At 39.8% G+C, this 24723-nt stretch overlaps 1 protein-coding gene across 3 annotated transcripts in view; it reads right to left on the bottom strand.

Moving 5' to 3' along the window:
• Nucleotides 1-24723, bottom strand: part of LOC101723672 (uncharacterized) — a 131911-nt gene that overhangs the window by 5086 nt on the left and 102102 nt on the right. For all 3 annotated transcript variants that reach the window (XM_087180727.1, XM_087180729.1, XM_087180728.1), the window contains exons 7-8: nucleotides 1947-2024; nucleotides 1089-1260 (exon numbers count right to left, since the gene is read on the bottom strand). In XM_087180727.1, the coding sequence (XP_087036853.1) occupies nucleotides 1089-1260; nucleotides 1947-2024 (250 nt within the window). The remainder of the gene's footprint in view (nucleotides 1-1088; nucleotides 1261-1946; nucleotides 2025-24723) is intronic.

Genomic DNA, 24723 nt, shown 5'->3' with positions numbered 1-24723 from the left:
TAGGCATGCATAATGCAAAAAGAAACTGATTTTTTAGCAATTATATTGGTGCCTAGTAGCAGTAGAGAATGATGAGACTCTTTATAGCATATCGGTATGAGTTTATAACTTATTTTGATTATTCTCATCCCCATTACCCCCTCTTCCATTCTTTTCCCCTCCCACAACCTCTTCCGCATGTCCAGAAGACTACTTTCTTTTCCTCTCTCCTTTGCTTTTTATTCTTATTTATTTATTTTTAGGTTTTTTATATAAGAGAAAGCATGTAATTTTTAACCTTCTGAGACTGGTTTATTTCACTTAACATGAAGGTCTCTAGTTCCACCCACTTTCCTGCAAATAACATGATTTTTTTCTTCTTCATGCCTAAATAATATTCTATTGTATAACTATGGCACGTATTATTTATCCATTAATCTGTTGATGGGCATCTAGGCTGTTTCCACAGCTTGGCTATTGTGAAATGTGCCTTTATACACATGGGTATGCACGTATCCATATAGTATGCTGTATTAATTCTTCCAGGAATATACTAAGGAGTAGTACAGTCAGATCAAAGGACATACTGTTCCTGTTTTTAGTTTTTTGAAGAATCTCCACACTGATTTCCATATTGATCATTCACATTACCCCCAATAGTGTAGGAAAGTTTCTTTGTCCCTGCATCCTCACTAGCATTTGTTGTTTTTTGTATTCTTTATGATAACAGCTCTGATTAAGATGAGGTAGGATCTCGATGTACTTTTAATTTGTGTTTCCCTAATGACTAACTGGTTGAACATTTTTTCATATGCTAATTGGCCATTTTTACTTCTTCTTTTGAGAATTCTCTGTTCAATTAACTTGTCCATTTATTGATTGGGCTATTTGAAAAAGCCAGAATTGTATAAAATGTTTATGATTGTGAAATTGTATTATAATAGTACAGAATATCAAGAAGTGTAGTTATTCTGCTTTTGCAAAGGAAGATAGGTACTTCATGCTTCTACAAAAGTACCATGGATGAGCGTTTTCAGTAGAATACATTTCTCCTACTGAACAGCACTTCACACACACACACACAGACACACACACACACACACACACACCTGACTACTTTTATTTCACCACCAGTGTCATCCATTTGCAAGTCATCCGATTCCATCTGGTTTGCTGAAGTGACAGATTCTACAAACTGTGTATGGCCATCATTAAGGTGAGGATAGATCATAGTTTCCAAGCAGTACATTGCAGGGTTTGCCTTTCTCCTCCATACAGACACTGAAACATAAGAGGAAAGAAAAAATAAAAACAAAGTGGCACCAGGACTTGCTGTTTTTCCTCTCCCAATGAATGCTATGAGTAGATCCACACCTGTCCACACTTTTTATTACTTATTATAAAGTTCCACTTCTTTCTACTTAACTTAAAAACCTTTCATAGAGGACACAATATTATGCACAAAATTCACTATGGCGTGATCTGTCTAAGGTGAAGCTTCTGTGCCTCACTTTTGAAATATTATTCTTTCACCTTTCACTTACCTATTTATTTAGCCATGTTTACTTCTCTATAAATTTCCACTATGTACTTAAAATTCTCACCGAGAATGGAGATTACATCTGGAGTAAAATTCATTAATGCAAGTGAATTGAAAAAACAAGTCGGAATGAATGAAAAATCTAAAGTGTGGCACTTGTCAAAATGATCATGAGAGCAACAATTGACATTTGGGAGTTTACAACCGGAAAGTCACTGAGCTGAATATCTTACATGCACCATTTCATTTGTCCTCTGAAAGACCCAGAGCAGACACTGCTATGGTTTGAACTCTTTTTCCCTCCCTCCAAAATTCCTGTTGAAATTTAATTACCACAGGACAATCAAAAGGCAGTTCATCCACGGGGGCATCATCCCTGTGAGTGGGACCCCCACTCTCCCTCTCCGCTCCCAGCCCCTCCACATACCTTCCACCATGTGAGGATGCAGCAAGATCACCCTTGCCAGATGTTCCCAGGTGAACTTAGACTTTCCAGACTCTAAAGCTGTGAGAAATAAATTTTTGTTCTCTATGAATTATTTATTTTCAGGTACTTTGTTATAGAAGCATAAACTAAAACAATATTAATCTTTCTTTGGTAATTAAAAGATAAAACTGAAGCAATGTTCAGTAATTTGCCCAGATCTAATAAGCAAACGACTTCCAAGCCTGAGTTCACCTGGCTTCAATGCTCTTTCTCTTTCTAGCCACACCAAGCTGCTAGGTTTCCCTCTAATCAAATAATAACAAATCAATATCTCAGATGAGGTTAACAAACTCTAAAGAACCTTGTTTTAGTGAAAAAATGAAAAGTATTTGAAGTCAGCTTTCCACTTATTTTAGTCAGGCAATAATCACTTGCCATTTATGAAGTAACTACTTCACACCAGGCATTTTCTATACATTAAATCTAACCTCAGAGCAACCCTACAAAGTAGATAACTATCTCCACTTTACAGATGGGGGAAAATACAGAGAAGCTAAGGTCACATAGACAGTAAGTGGCCTAAATCTTTGCCCTATAACATCTGACACTCTACTTCATTACCTCTTGAACAAGACCTTTCTCTAAAGTGCTTCAAAAGTCTGCTTTTTAAAGGAATAGTGCCAGTCTCCTACAATTTTATTTATACTACTTCTTAGCTCAGCAAACCTTTAGTTTAGAGACAATGCAAAAATAAACTTTAACCCAGGCCCTGCCCTCATTTTCATAAATTCCAAATTTAGTGAGGTCCATGTTAATGGCTTTTACTGTATATGGAAAAGAGTTTAACAGTCACTTAGCCCTGCTCTGTCTCCATTAGCAGATCTAAAAAGCCACACAAAGGTGAAGGAAGGAAGAGCCGTGACCTCAAACTACAACAAATAAGGACTGCCTGTAATTTGTACTCTGGCAAAAAAGTCAGAATATAAAATTGCCAGTACATAACAACAAATTCAACCCTACAAGTTTAAGTGCTCTACTCATCAATTAAAGAAAATTAACCTAATCAGATGCTCATATTAAGCAATCTAGCCATAGCAAATCGGCAATCATAATTAAGAGTCCATTTCGAATCTCTTTGGTGAGCAGGGAAATGATCTCACACAGCCAGGCTGCCCGGCCCCTTCCACAGTGTTGTATAAATGTGCACATTATGTGATAATTCCTTCCCAACTAATGCGGTCATCTTTGTTCTTCATGCTGCGCTCCTTTCTAACACACACATGCCTCCCTGTGTATCATGAGTGGGGAAAACTGTACAAGATATGGCAGTCATGCACATGTCTGTGGCAGTTTTCAATGACCCCACAGCCAGCTCCATGATACACAAGGTTTTCTTGTGTAGGTTATCACAGTACTGCCAATACTCCGCATAAGCCCTACACACTTTGCAAGGGGACAGCTGAAGGAGTCAGAATCCTGCAGCTTTGTCAATTGCATCACATTGTTTTTCACTTTTCTCTCGGCTGGCTTGGTAAACAGCCTCTCTGCAAGGGAAACAGCCTTGGGACACAAGCAAAGCTATCCAGGTGAAGGGCAGCCCAACTCTTCTTTTAGGCCTGCTATATATTTTGGACAGGAAGCGGAGCCAGACTGAAGATCATCTGTAGACTGGTTAGATTCTCAATAGGTCACCTGCTTCCCGGTGGTAAAGCCAAGGTGTAGAAGGAGCTAGTTTGTGGTAGGCTTGCAGTCTTGACCACCTGGAATGAGCTCATCTCCTCTATCTACTGTACATGAAGTTCAAAAGTATAAACTCCCCCCTCTAAATAATGCAAATCAAACCAACTATTCTATATGGTCTTTAGGGTAGAGTGTCAACTTGGTTGGCTTTGGGATCCACCTAGGGAATTAGTGGAGCACAGTTGCTGGGTGAATCTGGGTGGGTCGTGCAGATGTGGCCATGGCATCTAGGTCCCATCCCTCACCCCTTCCTCTCTAGCGCTGTTCCCCTGCTCTGCTTCCTGGCCACCACAAACTGCTTCACCACACCCTTCCACCATGAATGTTTCTGCCTTCCACACACACACACATTTACATATGTATACAAAAATCAGAGAAAGTGCATCAATAGCAGTCACCTCTCAAAAGTGAGATTAAGAGGACTTTAACTTTTTACTTGTACAAATTATTTCTTTTGTTAGGGCTGGGGATTTAGCTCAGTGGTTCTAGCACCTCCCTTGCAAGTGCAAGGGCCAGAGTTCGATCCCTGGTACCAACAAAACAAACAAACACACAAATTATTGTATTTGTTGAGGTTTCTCGGGCCTTCCCCCAAATTGACACTCTTTTCTATGGGTTCTAAAAAGTTAAGAAATAGCTCAAAAATAAAACAGGTGAAAGACCAGAATATCACCTTAATTTATTACTGATTGAAGCCAGGATAGAGGAAGCCAAAACACACCTACCTGTCTAAACTACAAAATTGTGCCATCCATGTAAGCCAGGAGAGTGACAGCAGGGTGAGCCTCTAGCCTCAGGGGGAAATGTATGCACTTAGTAGGACAGTCCTTCTCCACCAGAAGTGAGAGGAACCACAAAGTCACCCAAAATTTATCAATTAGATAAGTAAGCGTAAGAAAAGTGGTCCATTAAGTCGGAGTGCAACGTGCCTGAACATTTTCAGAACATCAAGGAAGGCTGAATCCAGATTGCAAGAAGTTAAAAAGTGAATGCTCAGAAGGCAGTGGCGCAAAAGAGCAAGCAGACAAGCTCTTACTTGAAAGAAAACAACATTGAGATTAGGAAATTTAAGAAAGGGGCTTTTGGTTGGACTGTTTATTGGACTGTTTATACAGAAGAGGCCAACAAAATGTCAAAGATGGAAATGGAAGACCCTGAGTAATGGGCAGCCAGAGTCCAAACACAGTGATAAAACCATGGACACAAGTGAATGTGTGCACCTCTCACAGAGAAATGAACAGAAGAGAGAAGGGAGAAGCTGAGTTCATATCGTGGGATCAGTTTTGTAAAAAGGTGGATAGATCCTAAGGCTAAATCCAAAAGATGAAAAGTAAACTGGCCAACTGCCAAGGGCTGACTATGCTGAAGTCTTGACAAAGCTTGGCAGAACCATGACCTACTTGTAAATATTTTATCAAAAGTGAAACTTTTGAGAAATTATGTGATTCATTATTTATAAGACATTGCTTAGATTAGTATTCATACATATACATATATATATACATGCTGTACCATTTGACATCATGAGTCATAATATCAGTTGATTCCATGCTCCTTTGTCCCCGAAAACTCCAAGGAATAAAGTTTTTCATAAATAACAGTGGCTGAAGCTTGGTTGTCCTCTGTGCTTCTACCCTGGAAATGTTTCTGTGGAAAGTTTTCGCCAATCTATTTTCATGCCAGAGTTTCGATGGCCACTGAGGCCCAGCGTGAAGTGGCTCCTCCTGGTAAACAAATTCCTTTGTGATAAAAGAAGAGGGAGAAGCCACCTGTCTTTCAACAATCCCCAGCATTACACCAAGTCTCCCTTCGCCGGCTGCTCCTCTTAACTAGCAGGCTTTGTAAAACCTGTGCCGCAGCCCGACTCTGGCTTCTCCACTGCTATTAGAGATGTGCCGCATTCGGCTAAGTGTGGAGGCTGGCACCAGCGAGGATCCATAATGGTGATTATCATGCAAATCAGCCTCCCTCGAGTCGCTGCTGGCTGCTCATGGAGACCTTCCAGCTTTGCTTTCCCCCAGTGCCACTCCATTGTCCCCAGATAAAGCAAACCATCTCTGCCACCAACCTGGTCGCCACGAGATTGGTTCTCCTGACAGATTAGTGGCCAGAGATGAATCTTTCACTGGGAGTAGAAATATGATTTTATTTAAGAAAATAACCATAGATAATTGGGCTTCTGTCACTTTAAATTTTAATGGGGAGAGTAATATGGAGGCTGCTGGAACTTTAAATTATGGCTTTCAGAAGCTTCACACTGAATCTTTCAATTATTCTCTGTAAGTACTTTCTCAAAGCATGTGCCACCATGACATTGATATCACAATTCACATCTAAATTCAAAACTGCCTGCAAGGCTATGAGCTCCGAGCTGGCGTGCAGGCTGCCTCGTTTTATCTCTGAACATCTGACGAGGCGAATCTAGAGGCGCCCTCCCAGAGCCCAGCCAGCTGTTTGCCAAATATTCAAATCCCCTGGCATGCAGAAGGGCCTTTCCGATTTCCCCTCAAGACGAGGGCTGGCCCCAGTTTTCCCATTAGTGGCTGGCTCACCTACAGCCTTTCCCCAAGCGCTGGCTGGCTGCTCACCTACCCGCAGTCCCCACTCCAGCAACTGCACCCAGTGTGCGTGGCAGCCCAGCAGCCAGTTCACACACAGCCATGGGGGACAGTTTTCACGCCCGTGTCTCCTTGAAGTGGATCTGAAAAAGTGGCTGGAGTGATGTTTGCAGGAGCAGGAAGACAGAGAGCAAAGAGAGCACTCGGTCGGGTTTTACTTAAAATGCGTTCATTAGGTCCTAGCAGAAAATGGAATTAGAAAGACTGGAGCAAAGGGAAAGTGAAAAGCCTTCCCTTTTCCTTTTATATTTTGATGTCTTACCCATTTTCTTTCATCATTTTAATATCTTCATGTTACAGGAAGTCAAAATGAGTACATTTAACTATTTATAGGTCTGGCTTTAGACTGCTTCGGTTATTTGAAAACATGTCCCCTACCTCAGTTAATAAGATGCCACCTTTTCAAGTGTAAATAACTACGTCAATCCCACTGCACTGAGCAACTGCAATGAAAGACACCTCTCTCACACATGTCAAAGTTGCTGGAGCATCAGCTAGCTGACTTAGGAGGCTGCAAAAAGCATCAAGAGTATAGAAGAAAGTGGGCCGGGGATTTAGCTCAGTGGTTTCACTGCCTGCTGTGCAAGCGCAAGGACCCGAGTTCAATCCCTGGTACCAAAAAAAAAAAGAGTATAGGAGAAAGAGATTAAGGTGCCAACTGCACAAGAAAACAGCTTCCAGCCCAACAAGCAATCACATTTTCTCATCCAGGTTCAAAGCCAGGCGGGATGGCTGCATACCTGTATTCCCAGCACTCTGAGAGGCTGAGGCAGGAGAATGGCAAGTTTGAGCCCAGACTAAGTAACTTAGTGAGACCCTGTGTCAAGATAAAAATAAGAGAAGAGCTGGGGGTATAGCCCAGTGGGAAGGCCCTGGGTTCAATTCCCAGTTCTGGAAATAGATAAATAAATAAACCAGGTTGAGCTGAGTGAGGCATTTCTTGATTCCTTCTGGGAGAGCTGGGTCTTGACTTGTTCACTGCCAATGCTGCGCTGATGCCTGGACAGAAGGGGCACAGCAGGAATGCTTTCAAGGTGCATTTCAGGGGGAGCCACTCACGCAGGAGTCATGAATGCCAGATGTCAAAGGAATGAACCCATGCTGCAGAGGTTTCTCTGACAGGCTCCAGAGGCGCCAAATCATGTCTGAGCCAGGTAAAAATGCATTCATTTTAAAAATAGTATTAATAAGCAAAGAAGTAAGTGGAGTGTAAACATTACCTGAGGACCAGATAGGCTGGCAGGCACTCAGTTCTGCCACTAGAGAAGTTTCCTTTCACCCATAGCAACATAAGGCGCGTAACTTGCTTCTGGGACCCATGGGTACCAGGGCAGAAGGCCCACATGTGGCGAGGCTTTAGAAAGAAAGCATCAGTCAGCACCCTCACCCTTAGCACTGTCCCTGAGAAGGGCTCACACATCGCTTTACACTGAGATCAGGATCATGGTGCCCAACTGGGCACTGCTCTAAAACATGGACCACAGACAGAGAAAGAAAAGCATCAAAACCCAAGCCCAGAGCAGTACAATTGCAAACCCTGTTGGGCTTGACTATTGAAGGTTTAGGAAGTGTTTCAAACATAAGACAGTTCTACGTAGATCATTCTAGCCAGGCCTTTCCTTGTGTTCCTATTGGACGTCAAGTACTTCACTTGGAAGAGCCAGCCTTGATAAAGAACAACCCAACCACTGGATTTCTCTTTGGGACTGGGCATGAGCCTCAGCACTTCATCTTCCGTAAAAGTTCCTTTTCACTCAGACAGGGCCACCTCTAGGCAATTTTGTCTCTTTTAACCAATTCTTCTTCCTCAGCCCTGTTCTTGTTTCACGCTAAATAAACAGAAGGTGAGAGGCAGTAGCATCAAAATAACCTGGGGGACATCTTTTCCATCTAAAGATACCCTCTGCCCCCATTAGGGAATTATTACATATATGAACCACTCACTATTTCTAGCTGCATTATGTTGTATTTTTTAGGAGTTTGGGAATAAAAACACTGAAGATTTCTACACTAAACTTTTTGTGGATGACATCATCTACTCCCATGACTTCAACCACCTACCATCTTTATGCTAATAACCTGAAAAATAATTTAATCCCACAATATAAAAGATGACTTCTGGGCCAGGGATTTAGCTCAGTGGTTCCGGTGCCTGCCTTGCAAGCGCAAGGTCCCAAGTTCGATCCCCAGTACCAAAAAAATAAAATAAAATAAAATAAATAAAAAATAAAAGATGACTTCTGATAGGCAGCAGGCCAAAGTTTTAAATGTTTATACATTTAATAGGTTTAGAAAAATGGAACTCTCATATCAAACTGATATGTCAAATTAATGTTAAGTTTGCTTTAAAGTAAATTTTGGTTTAAAATTGGACAGTTAAAAAAAATCTTCCAGGTAGCTTAGAGACATTTGTTAAAGTGGTGCATAAATTAATGAAGCTCAGGAAACTTTATATTAGAAAATAGGTCTGGGGCTGGGGATTTAGCTCAGTGGTTTCGCCGCCTGCTGCGCAAGCACAAGGACCCTAGTTTGATCCCCGGTACCAAAAAAAAAAAAAAAAAGAAAAGAAAAGAAAATAGGTCTGAACTCCTTAGCATGGTCCTAGAAATGCTCCACATCCTCTTTATCTTCAGTCCCCCTCTTCACATTCCCTGTACAGTACTTATAAATATCCTCTGTACATAAGCTTTGGTGCATAACAAAACACCCTAAACCTGCCAGCTAAAATGACTTTTCATGTAGCTCATAATTCTGTGAATCAACTGGGTCAGTCTGTCTGGGCTGCCGCCTGATTCGTTTGCGGTCGGATGGTGGATCAGCTGGTACCTACGTGGCCTAAGACGATCTCCTTATATGGTTAGTGTTTCCAAGAGCACCAGCCAGGACCTAGGGTCTCCTGTTCATTCTCCAGGCTCATTCACATTATGGCCCCATGGTTCCCAGCACAGAAATCCCAAGTCTCTGCTTCCTTCCTGCTTGCTAACGTCCATTGGCCCATGCATGTCACATGACCAGCCCAGCTCCGTGACGGCGCTTTGCCTGGAGTTAGATGCAAGAAAGGAAAGATTCTGTGACTGTTTTACAATCTACCATTCTTGCCGTTCCCCACGCATTCCAGGCATAATTATACATATGCTCATGACGTTTCTGTCACCTGAAATGAGTTCTCAACTCCTCCTGTCCTGGAAAATTATAATTTCTTGACCTTCAAGGTTCTGATCCAATATAGCATTTCCTTACATCCCCCCCGCAAGGCAAAATTAATTATTTCCTCATATGTTTCCAAGATTCCTTTATATGCCTCTATTACATCATTTGGCAAACTGCATTATAATTATTTATTATGTCTTATAATATCCTTCTCCCTAAATAGATATAAGTTCAGAACAAAGATTATAGTCTCACTGAAATAAACCTATATTTAAGAGACTTAAGGTGCAACTACACAAAATCCGCCTTGTGCGTTAGCAGAACTAATTAGATCCATCTCATCTAACTTGAAAGGTAAAGGCAGGGTGATACTTCTAGCCAAAAGCATTTTCCCTGTGGGACTGGCACAAAGCCTGAACTTCCAGCATGGGTTATTCAAGACCTTAAAATGTTTTCATGTAATGCAAAGAGAATGGGCTTCTGAGTCCCTAGGACTTCAAACCTTGATGCCTGTGACATCCTGATAATTCAGTCAATGCATTTCTCACCTGCTCTTTGCAGCCTACTCAGACTAATCTGTGTAGTAATAACATAGGTGACACACCTCCCACCGTGCTGCCACATATGTGACAACTCACATCAAATCTGGATCTCTTTTTTTAAAAGCAAAAGGCTGGGGCATGGTGGCACACACCTGTAGGCCCAGTACTCAGGAGGCTGAGGCGGGAGGATCGCCATGAGTTCGAAACCAGCCTGGGCTACATAGTGAGTTCAAGGCCACCCTGCACTGCATAGTGAGGTCCTGTCTCAAAAAAAAAAAAAAAGGTTAAAAAGGCAAGCTTTTCTTTAAGAATGTGACCTTAAAGTGTTGTCTATTGCATAAAACAGTTGACACTCACTTATTGTAAAGTGAAGATTGCTCTACTGAATGTGAAGTGGGCCATGCAGATTTCTGTATGTTCTCAGTATGCATCACTAGATAATAAAGTCTTTTGTGAACAAGGAAAAAAAAAAAGGCAAATGACCCTAGAAGCATTTTTATTACCACCTGAGAAAGTCAAAAGAGGAATAAGAGGAAAAAGAGGGAAGGAAAGGAAATGACAGTAGTTAAACAACTTTGTTTTTACCAAGAGCCAGGTCTGTGGGTAGGCACTGAACAGCTAGATCAGTGTTCAGGGAACACAACCAAGGAGAGATACTCCCCCACCCCGGTGACTGTTCTCAGTGACACAGCACTTGGGGTTCCGTGTGTGATCTTGCTGGATAGCAATCGATCTAGAATCAACATTTATACATAGTATTTTTAGCCAAGACTGCCCGGGAGTCAAAAAAGAAAGGAGGTTGCTTAAATCATTACTCTCATCTTTTTAATCCATGTTCCCTCACTCTTGTCCTGCTCACATTTAAAAGGGGTGATTGCTGGTAACAAGGCATTTTCTCCCTACTTAAAGATATTTTTTTTTAAGTGAGAAAATTGAAAAGGACATTATAAACACATGATTCGGAACCTCAAATTACATCACTTCAGAAGGAAATGTTACCATTGAGATAAAGTGAGTTTTAGACACACTGAAGTCTTACTCAAAAAAATGCCAAGTATGCATAAAATATTTGAACTTCCAAAATCCGAGCCAGAAGTTGGGCAGTGGAAACAGAGGCCTCTTGCGGGGCAGGGCTGAGAAGCTGCAGATACTCAAAAACAAAAATGAGTCTAGACTTCCTACTTCTCATGGAGATTTGCCTAAAATTCCAGACAACTTAAACAGCAGTTTTGAAAGTAATCATTCTTGTACTTTTGGTGATGTTAATATATGACATCTTGGGCTTTGCTGTTAAGTATAACCTTGGTGTTAGTTCAAATTGGATTGTATTCTTCCCCTCTCCCCTTTGGCGGTACTGGGGATTGAACCCAGCTAAGTCCCCAGATCCCACCCTACCTTTTTTAGTTTGAAGCAGTCTTACTAAGTTGCCCAGGCTGGGGTGGAACTTGTGAACCTCCTGCCTCAGCCTCCCAGAATGCTGAGATTACATACCACCGGGCCTAGCTAAGTATTTTTTAATGCAAGAACGTGACCCACTCCTAGCATTCTGTATGACTGATTCCTAGAATACTGAAAGATGAAGTACTATTTTTTTTCTTAAAAAATAAGTCTCTATGTTATCCTTCCTGGGGCTGTTTTCAAAGTGGCAACCCTGAAATACTTGTGCACTCCATGCGCACTAAATCAATCTATATTTGTTCGTATGTATTGCTAAAAATTTATCTCCATCATTTTCCCTGTGATCTTCGCCCCAGCCATCCTATAAATAACCTCAGTGTCCAAGATTCTGTTTTCTCTATCTTTCTAATCCATCTCTCCCCACATCCAACAGCCAGGTTGCATTCAATAAATGTTAACTTACAGATGACAAGGAAGGGTATATAGATAGCACTTGGGGATGGCAAATTCTTTGGTTCATTCAAGCTCTAAGACCTCTAGAGACCCTAAAATCCCTAAAGATTATGGTGGCCCGTCATCCACATATAAACCAAAGTGAATACAATACTAAATCAGAATGGACTAAATTTACATATATGTTCAAGTTAATCAAAATAGCCTCTACTGGCAGAATTTTAGGTAAGTATATCAATGGTGGAGCTCCTCTTCATTTTTCCCCCTTCTTATTGTGCGATCATAACTGTGTAATCAAAAGAGAAAAAATGTATCTCTGATTTTTAGCACTTGTTCTGCTGTGGGGCACTCCAAGTCTGGGTTCACATCATAAAACTGTGTCAAAATACTAATTATGAGTATGTGTGTTATAAAATATGAAAAAAGGAATCAACTGTTGTCTTCCAAGTTGCAAGTTGGCAAATTCTATTTCCGTATATGGTCAAACAACTTAGCATATGATTAGCAGCAATGTAACATATTGTTTTACCCACTGTTACAATCCTATTGTGGCTGTGTATAGAAAAGGGTGGACAGCAAACAGTTATTAGTAAACACTCAGAAAAATGTGAGAAGTACAAGTTCTTTGCATTTTATTTCACTAGATACCAATTTTTGATAAAAGCAACAAGTACAAAATTATATTTGGACAAACCTTCCATAAATAATACAGCAGTCAAAAAAATCTAGAATATAGATGCTAATTACAGAGCCAAATCAAAACCAACACAGTTGTAACTAAATCTGAAATATTGTCACATATAATGTGATTCTTGTATTCATAGTAGCAGATATTTGTTAATATTTGCATTCACTTTAAATAGTTTATGCTTAGATATCATTGTTTCAGCTGGTCTACTCCATTTTTATATTTTAAAATTTAAGTGTGATCTGTAAAAGTTAATACATTTTTGACACCCTGGGGTAGACATTTGTCTTACAACAGAAAAATGTTTGGATGCCTAGGATATCAGAGCATTTGGAAGTCAAAAAATTTGGGGGAGTAACTGTAGAGGGACTTTATTCCTGATTATATAATTACATTAAACCAGTGAAATTTTAAAACCCTATACTGACAGTGAATTGGATCAGGAATGTAAATTTAGGAACTAAACTGAGTAAACCAGTAACTTATTTTGTGCTCATATCTGATTGGGCCTGTTAGATGTGTCTGATTTCAAAAAAATAATTATTTTCGTGGCTTTGGTCTCAAGATAGAAGGTGTATTATGGCCATTAACTAGGAAGCCAAGATTACACGAACAAACAATATTGGTGAGCCAGCAGAATGACAGGTGGTCTTTGCAAGCACCCAAGTGGTCTCATCTTTCTTGCAATTTTATCACTGATTCGTTCTTAATCATGTGTAGCCTCTAAGGCCAGCAGTGTTTGACATATGGCACTTGAGCCACTTTTATCAGAGCTGCATTTATTTCAAGCTGTACTCATTCTTGGTCCTTTTACATGTATGTCTTCTTGGGCTTTGCTTTTTTCCTCTCTCTGGTGATGGGCCGAACTGATAGGGCAGTTATAAAGCACCACCCTCTGAAGCTCTAAAGAAATAACACATATCTTCCTCTTTCCAAGAAATAACTTGTCATTGCCAATTAAATAAATGGCTGTGGAAGCAAACACCTTAATATAAGGACTTCCACTTCGTTTGCTGCCATATTTACACAACTTACAACACACCCCTTACCTTTTAGCATACTTCATCAATTTCAACTCTAGCCACCCTTTGCAATCTGCAGCAAGACATAAGAGTTCTAGCTGAAAGGAAATGTCCAGGGAGGAAGGGATGTGGGGAAAGACATTTCATTTACCCCCCTGAAAAAGGACCATTCTAAATGTTTTCTGAGCACTTTTACCCCTTCTTATACACTGCAAATCAGCTCAGATATCTTTATCAGAGGTTAGAAATGTATCCTTATCAGTAACATATTCATGAAAGATGGTAGGTGCATGAGCCGCAAAATGTTTGGCACAGACCCAGGAATGAATAAGAAAGAATACAGTAAAATATTGATGGAGTTGTTTTGTGTTTCCACCCTATTCATTTTGAAATATATTCTATCATCTCTCTTTGTTCCATTTGAAAGGACAATAGGCATACCAAGAGAATGCCAGATTTCTATGACTTGATTCTATCTACATACCACACAATGATCCAGGATGACAGTATCTGTACACACAGTGGTGCATGCAAGTACATGGATACATCCTCGTGTCTCTACATTTTACTATTTAGGATATTATCTCATGCAGGTCAGTTCTCTTCTGTTTTGACAATCTAAATGCTGCCTAAACATTGTTTCACAAAATCAAGAGTAGTGCTTGATAATTAATTTCTACAGTCAATGGTCTTCTCCCAGTGGGCAACTTCCCTTGGAACTTAGGAGCTACAACAGCAGACCCTGTGAGTAAGGGAGCAAGACAATTCATTAGCTGATCCCGCAGCAACTCAAAGTGGCGGGCAATGTCAGCCCCAGCTCTGGCGCTTCAATACTAATGAGAGTCATTGCATATTCATAACCCCAAATACAGTCAGATTCTTGTAAAAACTTTTGTCACCCAGGCTTCATGGCAAGAGCAAAGCATTGCACTCTTCGTGCAGTGGCACTTCCGCCAAGTGAGTGTGAGAGTAAGATTGATTGTTTTGCAACGTGTCCTGATGGGGAACTAAAAGATGCTGCCCCAAGGGTCCTACAACTGCTTAGTGTGATTGCAAAGCTCCAAATAATCAAAGAAACAAAAAAGGAGGCAGTGGTGGTGAATGTGGATGTCAATATATACACAAATCATGCATTAAAAAAATCATAGAAGATTCCAAACAAGGGCTTGGCCTTATGGATTGCTCACAGTAATTCTTTGTTAGGAATGTAAAACCACTTTCATAAAATTGTATCATGAAGAAAGAACGGTGTGTAGCAGTCAACTTGTTTGCACAGTACAGCAATACTGTGGCATATCTTAATCGAAACCGATTTCTAAAACTGTCTCAAGTTTCATGTCATTATCAATACCAAAGCTTAGTGAACTGAACCCAAAACCTCTGCGAAATCTGGAGCTACCTGCAATCCAATTCCTTCGAGCCTCTTTGTGTTGCTGTCACCATCTCCCTTGCTTTGTCATCATCATCTGCCCCATCACAATCATCACCACTATGATGGGTTTCCAGAAGTGAGCCATTTACTGCACCTGCCAGGAAATGTGTAAGGAGCCAGCTCTATACCATCGATCCTAAATACCTGTCTGTTTGGGGCAACTACCAGCAACCCTGAAGTCGAAGAAGGGACATGTAAGTTTCAGCACCCACTTTGAAAACACCCTCAGCATTTTTTCACTTGTCATGATGTCTCCAGTTGGAATGGCAGCACCCTTCTATGTTTTGCTGACAGGAATACAAGCTATAAATGACCCATAAAAATCAGAACAAAAAAAAAACAGGACAGTGAAAGAAAACTTTCTAAACTTGATCATACTTGAGTCATTAAAAGCTATTTCCACATGCACAATGTGTATAAATGTCTACAAAGCTGAAGACAAATCAGGAATATTGAGATAATGGCGAGGGGTAGAGGGTGAGGAACAGTAGGGGTAGGGTCTCGCCAAACTGTTTTATATCTTAGTCACAGACATACAAGCTTTGAAAATAGAAGCGTTTGTGTTTATGATTGATTGCGGTAACTGATTATCCACAGATATTTTAAGTGTTGAGACATTAAATTGTCAGCTCTATCAGTTTGATTGCAGTAAAACATAAAAACATTGACTTTTGTCTAGTTAGAGAAATTTATTTTTCCCAGAATGACAATCCTTTAAGTAGAAGCGAGGCAGCTTGCCAGCCTTCCATGTCATACACTGAAGTTTGCAAATGCAACCCATATTTTCAAGTATTGTTCAAGGTTCAATGAATGGTGCATAGGTCCTTTGCAAAGAGTCTTATAATGAACAGAATCCTGCAGTACACTATAAGTATATTCTGTAAATCTGAGAAAGATATTTACTTATATTGAAAGGGAAAAACATCCCTGCTTTGTACTTACGTAGGATATGTTAGCTGTGCTCCTCACTTATTTGAAATCTTTCTCAAAAATAAAATAACATTCTTTGGACCACCATGCTGTGAACAAGTTTGATTAATACATTTTATGAGCCTGAAATAAATGTTCGTCATAACTGTCAGTGAGTTGACAGCTTTCAAAAGTCTTTGTTCCCAAAATGAGTAATTTGTCTGATTTTCTTTAAGATACCATATTCCAATCTAAAAGGAAGATGTTAAAATCAAGTAAATTCTACGGGAATTTGATTGCCATTACATCAGCCTTGTATTCTGGATCTTTGTGTACATTATATGCAGGCATACTACTTAACAAAATAAAACTCCACATCTTTTTTTGCCATATTGTTTGTGAGAACCCCAACGCCTTCCACTGGGCAGAATGGTAGTTCTGTGTTTAAAACATAGTCCATTATAACAATCAAAAACGTTATATATAGTCAGTTGTTATATATAGTCAAACCTTTTAATAAAACCTGTAACTAGGAAATCATCACCAGACCTGATGATTTCAATGAAAACACCAGTTGAAGGACAGTTGTGGTCATTCATTCTACTGAAATACCATCTCTTATATTTGCTGCATATTTTCCAAGTATTTATCAAGATTATTTGAACACAAGATGTTCTGAGGACCAGTGGACCACTGAGCTCTCCATGTCTGAGTTCTGCCAACAGTAGTACAGAAGACTTGGAGCTATGGAAGGAACAGAGGTACCTGAGCAGCTAACAAAGCTGTGCCAACTAGGATACTGCTTCTACTCACTCCATCAGCCAACTCTCGTGGTTTGTATCTAGATGCTCTCCTAAAGCCTCATGCAATTATTGGTGGGACCTTTGTAAGCTGATCAGGTTACAGGGCCATCGTAGCTGATTGTTGGTAGGAAGTGGGTCTGGTCGGAAGAGGTGGGTCACTGTGGGGATGGCCCAGAAGGTTATATCTGTCTTCCCAGCTCCTCCCTTGACTCTGCTTCCCCACTGGCATGACATAAGCAGCTTTTCCTCCGCCATGCCTCTCTGCCATGCCGTTTCTTCTTTGGAGCCAGCTGACCATGGGCTGACAAGCAAACCAAAATAAACCTTTCCTTCTCTTATGTTGTGGGTGTCAGGTATGGCATTCAGCAATGAAAAAGTCACTAAGACACGAACCAAGTGTGCCACAGAACACGGGGTTGGGTTGCTCTCCTTCTCGTATCTTAGAGAGCAATAACTATTATAAGTGACTGTAAATTATCCCCTCCTCTGATGCTTTTTCCACCTACCTCTAATGTTTCATTGCTATTCCATGGCAGAACTCTACAAAGCACCCCGCCTGTACACTCCCTACAATTATAGCTCCTTTCGTCAACACAATTTCTTCCTTAATTCGGTACTACTTTCAGACCGTGCTCATAAGGGTTAAAATTACAGATCATTTCACACATATCATTTTTGGAATTTATATTTTTCCAAACTCTCAGAAAGGTTCATTTTTATAACAATGGTGCTTTTTACTCTTCTTATATTACCTTTGTATGTAAGCCACTTTTAATTTTATTATTTTCTAAATGCCAAGAAACCACAGGTACATGCTATCATTGGTGCATTGTGAGAGTTTACTGCTCTTGTTCGTTCTGATCTATGCATTATCCAGCTTTTAATGAAGTTTATTTTCATTCTTCCTTTCCTCTATGACCACCTCTTATAATTGCTGATACTATGGCACTCTTACAAACAATGTGCTTTCATGTCTTATGTACTAATTTCCTCACTTTTTAAAATACAGTGTATCTCATCTCTTACACAGTTTTTGCAGCTGGCTCACAAATTAGGCTCAAAAGAAAATGATTCATTTGCTTTCTCTTTGTTAGTTGTTTGTTTTTGGCTTTAAGAAAACGAAAATTTCCTTGCAGCCAACCTAAAAAAAAACCCCACTATATGCGCTTTACATGCTTATCATTCCATAATGTCAATATTTCTAAGCTGTTTTCTAAAACAAGCCAGTTAGCAACTGACCACACTAGGATTCAGGTAGGATTCCTCTCTTTTTGACATGACAGGTGCGGCTTCCCAGCACCCAGACTTAGTATAATTGTTAAAGTAGCATGAAGTAGGATGTTTTTAACATTTCTCCTTTGTGCTCTTATCTATTTCAAATCATTTTTTCACCATCCCTCCTCTGCTTGCTTCCTCGTTTGCTTGCTTGTTTGTTTTGCAGTCCTGGGGATGCTACTCATAGCCTTACCCCTGCTAAGCAAGTGCCGTTCCGTACCACAGCATTACATCCCCAGTCCTGTCCTTAACTTTTAAAGGTCATTGTGACCTTGTCACTCTTCTAATAGTAGTCACCCTCCCCATGATTATAAACTTAAATAATTATGCCAATCACCATTTCCACATTTCACTCCTTCTTATGCCTTATTTCACTTGTGCATATTTACTTACACCTAAAGTAAAAGTAAATCATACTGCTGCCTCCTAAATAAGTTTATTCCAAATTATAGGCTCCCTCTCAATTCCCTGCACCCTTGGGCCAAACACAGACTTTGCCTTAGTGCCTAATTTGTTTTTCTATATGCTCTGTTTTTTTTAAGTGTCTATCAACATTTATCAACAAATCTATACATTACCCATATTTAAAAGGACAAATAGTTCTTTCTTACAGCTAGTGAAATACTTGTTGTTCCCTTTCTTACCTAAAATTATTATAACATATGAAACTATTTGATTTTTCTCATTTCACTGCTGGAAGGAGTGATCCTTTGAGTGCAGTCCTTTTCTAATTATATTCAGGGGTGCCTCTTCTCCTTCTGAGAAGAAAATTCATAAAGGCAGCACAAAAATTTCCCACACTAAAAAATGTCCTCTAGGCCCAATTCATTCAGCAAACCACTTCTTGATTTCCAATTTTTATTTTGAAATAATTTTATACTTGCAAAAATGTTTTAAGCACAGAATAAAAAACTGCATGTGCTTGACCTAAACTGTCGACATGTTGACACAATTGTTTTATGATTCTTTCTTACTCTCTTTCTCATTTGTCCTCCTCTTTCTCTTTGTACATGCAACTTTATTTTGCTGGATTTCTTGAGCATTAAGTCTCAGACACAGTGCTCCCTTGGCTTCTAAATACATCTGTGCATTTCCCAACAAAAGAGACATCCACTTAAATTATCAAACTACAGTAATCAAAATTGGGAAATTCAATGTTGACACAATGCTTTTATCTAATCTAATACGTAGAACTTATTTTAATTTGTCAGTTGTCCCAAAAATGTTCTTCATAGCAATTTTTGTCTGTTCCAGATTCAAGCTTTCCCTATCTTTTACAGTACTGACCTTTGTAAACAGTAGCTGCAATTTCCTTTGTAAAATCCCTCAATTTGAGAATGTCTAATATTTCCTCCTTAGTAGGTTTAGGTTATGCATTTTGGGCAGTAATACTATATAGATGATGTTGTGTTCTTCTCTGTGTATTACATCAGGAAGCATGTGATCCTGCTTTGTCCATGTACTGGCAACGTCAACTTTGATGTCTTGAGTGGTTAAGGTGGTATTTACCAGGTACTCCACCGTTCTTTGTAATTAAAAACTGTCTTACCCTGTGTAAGTCAAAAGGGATTAATGGGGAGAGATTTTTAAAGTTTTGTGGATACTCTGGTCTTCATCAACTTCTCACTCCCTAGGTTAGCATCCAGTGATTATTCTGGCCTGGTGTTACAAAATGGTGACTTTTTTCCTAACACTGTCATTCATCCCATGTTCACCAGTTGGCATCTGCTAATGCTGAATGTACCTCAAAGGCCCACGTGTTAAAGGCTGAGGGCCCAGGGCTCGTGACTGGGAGAGGCTGCAAACCTTTAGGGAGAGGAGCCTGATGAGAGTTCCTTAGGTCATGAGAAGTTTGTGCTGGAAGGAGACTTGGAACCTGAGGTCACCCTCCTTTTGCTTCTTACTTCTTGGCTGACAGGTGAGTGGCTGTGCCCCACCGTGCACTCGCCTGTGAGGCACTGCCTCCCCACAAAGCAACGGGACCAACGCATCACAGACTCGAATCTCCAAAACTGTGAGCCAGATAAACTTTCTCTCCTTCGAATTAAGTATCTCAGGTATTTAAGTGTAGTCACGAGGTACCCAGCACTCCGAGTCTCCTGCTCTGTTATTTGTTTATTGCTAAGTGTAGAATGATGGATGTTTTAATGAATTAGAATCTACCATTCTCATTATTTTAAAACTCAAATTATCCTGGATTTGGCCAACAGGAGCCCTTTTTGTCTGATTCCCAAAGTTTTCTGACACATCCTCATCATAATTTGGGCTGTAATATCACTTTCATTTTATATTTCATGTTTAGGGATTTATTTCTAAACAATGCCTTAATATTTTTTGAACCTCTTATTCAATTTTTCTGCAATTTTCCTCACTTCAATTCAGGTTTGTATAAACAGTACCTAGAAAAATAAACACAGTAAATAATATTAGCCCCTTTGTTTCTGTGTCCCCACTGGTCACCACACGGTCCCTCCGACCTGGGAGGGGGGCTGCATTTGGGTCACACATCCCTGTCACTGTCCTTTCTGGGACCCCTTTCTACAAGACAGTAAATAACAACAGGTTTGACTCATCAATAGTTAAGTCAGAAATACTGCATTAAGCCTTACTAGATTATTTTAGTGTAGTGGATTGACAAATTTCTTAGAGTGTATAATGGTGTACACCATTCTTCTTCCCCACTCTTTCTGACTTCCTTATTCAATATTTATTGCCCCCAGCACATCCACTCTGCTACTGAGTTCATCTAATGTTTAATGCTGAATCCTAAAAAAAAAAAAAAATCAATCAATAAGGATAAAGCAGAACTATTTGTCTTTTTCTATGGAACACTCTTTAAAAGAAAGTGTTTTTAACTAGTAACACTCACCATTTGCTTTTCCCAAGTTTTTAAAGAAACAAAAATCCTCAACATACAATCACAGATAATAAGCAACATCAAAGAGATAACCACAGGCTTTACAAGTAGTCAAGCCATTTCACACACTCAGCTCACAAATTCACTTTCCCCTAAGCACATTCCCTCAGTATATCACGCGCAATGTGACCACAGTGCATCACTTGGGGTGACAGGTCTCCTCACTAAAATCCACAGCAAGTTCCACGACTTACTGGGCTTGCCCACAGCAAACTCGGTCGGCTACTACCATGCATCTTAGAAGGTCTTACATTTCTCAAACTACTTGACTAGTCGTTTCCTAAAACCACTAGCACCCTTCAGACCTTCTAAGGTTTATTGCTTCCAACTGCTGTATAGGGCAGTAGACTCTTCCCCCTCAGTGTCTGTTCTTCCTTAAATTACTTAACAGACATCTTTTAGGTTTTTGAGGTGCTTCTACACTGTACAGCCAATGCATTTGTTAACACAGTAAATAAGCAAATGCTCTCAAGCCACAAAACAATAAGGCACCTCATTATATAAAATTCTACTAACCCATAACTTATTCTTTAAGGGTAAATGATGGAATATTATACTTCAACTCTTCTGGCTACTAGATCTTCTTAGTGAAACCCTGGCATAGTTTATACCAATGATACACCCACAAGCTTACTTCACCTCCAAGGTACCTATTTCAGGCACTGCAATATCTAGCTGATTTGTGTGTGTGTGTGTGTGTGGAACTGGGGATTGAACTCAGGACCTTGCACTTGCCAGGCAGGTGCTGGCGCTACTGAGCTAAACCTCCAGCCCAATATCTAGCTGATTTTTAAGCAAAGCTCATAATCTCCTTTTTTTAAAAAACATGAATTTGCTGGCCATTTTTTAAATAATACTGTTTGTTGTCCTTAATATTTGTGATGGCTAATCTTGAGCTGATTTTTTTTGAGAGATCCCTGGGGATTAGTAAAGACACCTGTGAGTGTGTCCTGATGGGTCATGGAGACATGACCTTGGGGACTATATCTGGCCCCTGACAGAGGTGCTCTGATGCTGACCTCTGCTTTCTGTACACCATGAGGTGAGATGCTTTCTTTCACCACACCCTTCTGCTGTGATGTCCCTGCCTTAGAGCCAGCTGTTCATGAACCGAAATCTCTGAAGCCATGAACTAAAAATAAACCTCTACTCCTTTAATGCATGTATCAAGCATTTTGTCTCAGTGATAAAAACTGGCTAATACAGTATTCAATCGTTTAAGCTAAAAGCATACCTTAGTATTTCGTCTTCTAACATACAAAAAATTATGTTCAGACATGATGAAATACAACCTACTGTTCTTGAGCTCTAGTTCTGCACTGTCTGATATGGTAGCCAGTAGCCACACCTCAAGCACTTGTACTATATCTGGTCCAAATCAAGATATGCCCTAAGTATGAGATTCACACCAGATAGGAAAGATTTAGTATGAAGACAACATAAGATGTGTCACTAATAATTTTATGTGGATTACATGTTGAAATATTTTCATATACTGTCCTAAATATATTATTACAATTAATGTCACCTGGTTTTTTAAGCGTTTTTTAAACATGGCTGCCAGGAAATTGTAAATTATATATGTGACTCACATTTGAGGTTTGCTTTTTATTTCTATTGGAGATTGGAGATGGCTGCTCTAGCCTAAAGCAAGCAACAGCCACAGTTACAAGGCCAGTTCCCTAGGGTGCCATAAATATCCTGCCACAATACTACTTTCTTGCTTTTTTTAGATTATTAGCAGAACATCAGACCACATAAGCAATGGAAGACTAAGATTAGATGAATTAAGTTTGCAATGAATGAAATAATAAATCTTACACTTAGTAACGTTATCATGGTGATTAGTTAGGCAGCAGAGCAAACACTTGCTGTAACTAACTACCTTACAAATGACTAGCACACCATCATTTTAACATAAAGTTTATAGATTTTTAAATCTCATTTCTATAAACACCATAGTGAATAATCCTATAAATAGTTCACTGTTTACTGAGGTCTTTATTTAGATATTCTAGTTACTTCAAATTCAATATGTCCAAAACTGAAATCATTACATTCCTGGTGGGAGGCAATTGTCATGGTGTTTGTATGTCTCAGACTAGAGATGGTGCATCCCTCCGAGTTAGAGGGTATATCTGCTTCATGACCAGGATAACAAGTATGTCACCTCCAGGATAAAGACTGGGAAAATTTGCTGGCAGCCTCTTAGAGGGTTGGGAGGGCACAGACCCACGGAGTGCACAGCCTCTACCTGGAATCTGAATCATGGGACGTGCAGAACCTTTACAAACACAAAGAACACGGTGCCTATTTTGCTTTGAAAAATAAGCTAAATCTACCTGAGCTCAATGTTTCCTTTTTACATGAATCTATAGAAGCATGGCAAGCCCACCTAGCAGCTGCTTGCTGTTTAAGAGCTACTTGACACTCAGGTCCTCTTTTATATTTTCAATCTTTGTATAAGAGTCACTACCTACCACACTGTCTACGCACACCTGACCATCCTCCTCAACTACTGTCCCTCATCCACCAAGCCCACCCAATCTAGTAAAGTAATTAGGGCCTATTAGTTCTCTTAATAGTCTCAATTTATTCTTCTTGATTTCTTGCAAATCATCTACTTCGCTTCATTTATACTGTTTTTACCTTGGTTTAGGCCTTTTTCCTTCTCATCTAGAGGCCTAATTTGTGTCACTGCCTCCAGTTTTACCCTGTTCATTCTACTCTTTGTATTGCAGTAAGAATGGTCCCATTTGTCATTTCTTTGCCCATGATAATGTCCAGACATCTTAGGGTGAAAAAGTATTTCAAGGTCACAACTTATAAAGCAAATGACAAGTTGGATACTGTGACCTAAAATGAGCACTACAGAAAGCTTACTAGAACTGTCACTTTTCCTTTCTTCCTTGGGTATGAGAATTTGCCAGTTACTGTGATTTGCTAGTTACTATGATGTGATGGACACATAAATTGGCCTGATTGTGGTAATCATTTCACAACATAAGTACATATCAAAACATCATCTTGTACACCTCAAATATAAACAAGTTTTATTTGTCAGTTAAGTCTCAGTAAACTTGGGGAATGAAAAGACTTGAGCCCAACTAAACTCATTGACTTCCACTGTTAGACCTGGCAACCAGCAATGTGCTCAACATACCATTAGGTGCTGTTATGGCTTCATTCATTGCCATTCCTTCCGATAATTATTCTGATGAAGAAAATGTTCTAGCTGTGAGCAAATATTGTCTTGTTACTAGACATCACACAGGTGATTAACACCTCATCGTTTCATTTTGGTTCATGGCACCCAATAAAGAGGCTTATTTTCTTTGAAAATGCCTAACATTAGGCATGCTTGGTTCACCTCAATCACAGAGAGGAGCTCAGACAAGTGTCAGAGGAGTTCATCCCTCATCCCCAACATTCCCTCTGCCTTTGACAGGTTCTCCCAGCTCTTGTCTGTCAAGCTTCTCTTCTTCATTGTTTAGTGTAATTTTTCTCTTCCCCAGGAAGTCTTGTAGACTCCCAAAATAGATTAGATGTCTTTCCTCTGTGGTCCCTTAATGCTCATTCACGTTTTAGCATTTAATGCACAGTATTGAAATTATCTATACATTCATCTCCCACCTAGATTGTAACCTTCCTGAGGACAGTGACCCTAACTCACCATTGACTCCTCAATGGTAGCACATGTGTCACACATAGTAGATATCCAATAAATAATTTGATAAAAAATTATCAGATCAATTTCTGGAAAACCAAAAAGGGACTTCTAATCTTAAAACAAAAGAAAGGGAACATGAGAAAGACATTGTGGAATTTTC

The sequence above is a fragment of the Heterocephalus glaber genome, unplaced genomic scaffold (genome assembly GCF_053883595.1).
Source record: "Heterocephalus glaber isolate CG9 unplaced genomic scaffold, H.glaber_assembly_v1.0 deba00001465, whole genome shotgun sequence".
NCBI classification, from domain to species: domain Eukaryota; kingdom Metazoa; phylum Chordata; class Mammalia; order Rodentia; family Bathyergidae; genus Heterocephalus; species Heterocephalus glaber.
The sequence above is the reverse complement of the archived record's forward strand: the minus strand, read 5'-3'. Positions and strand labels throughout refer to the sequence as shown.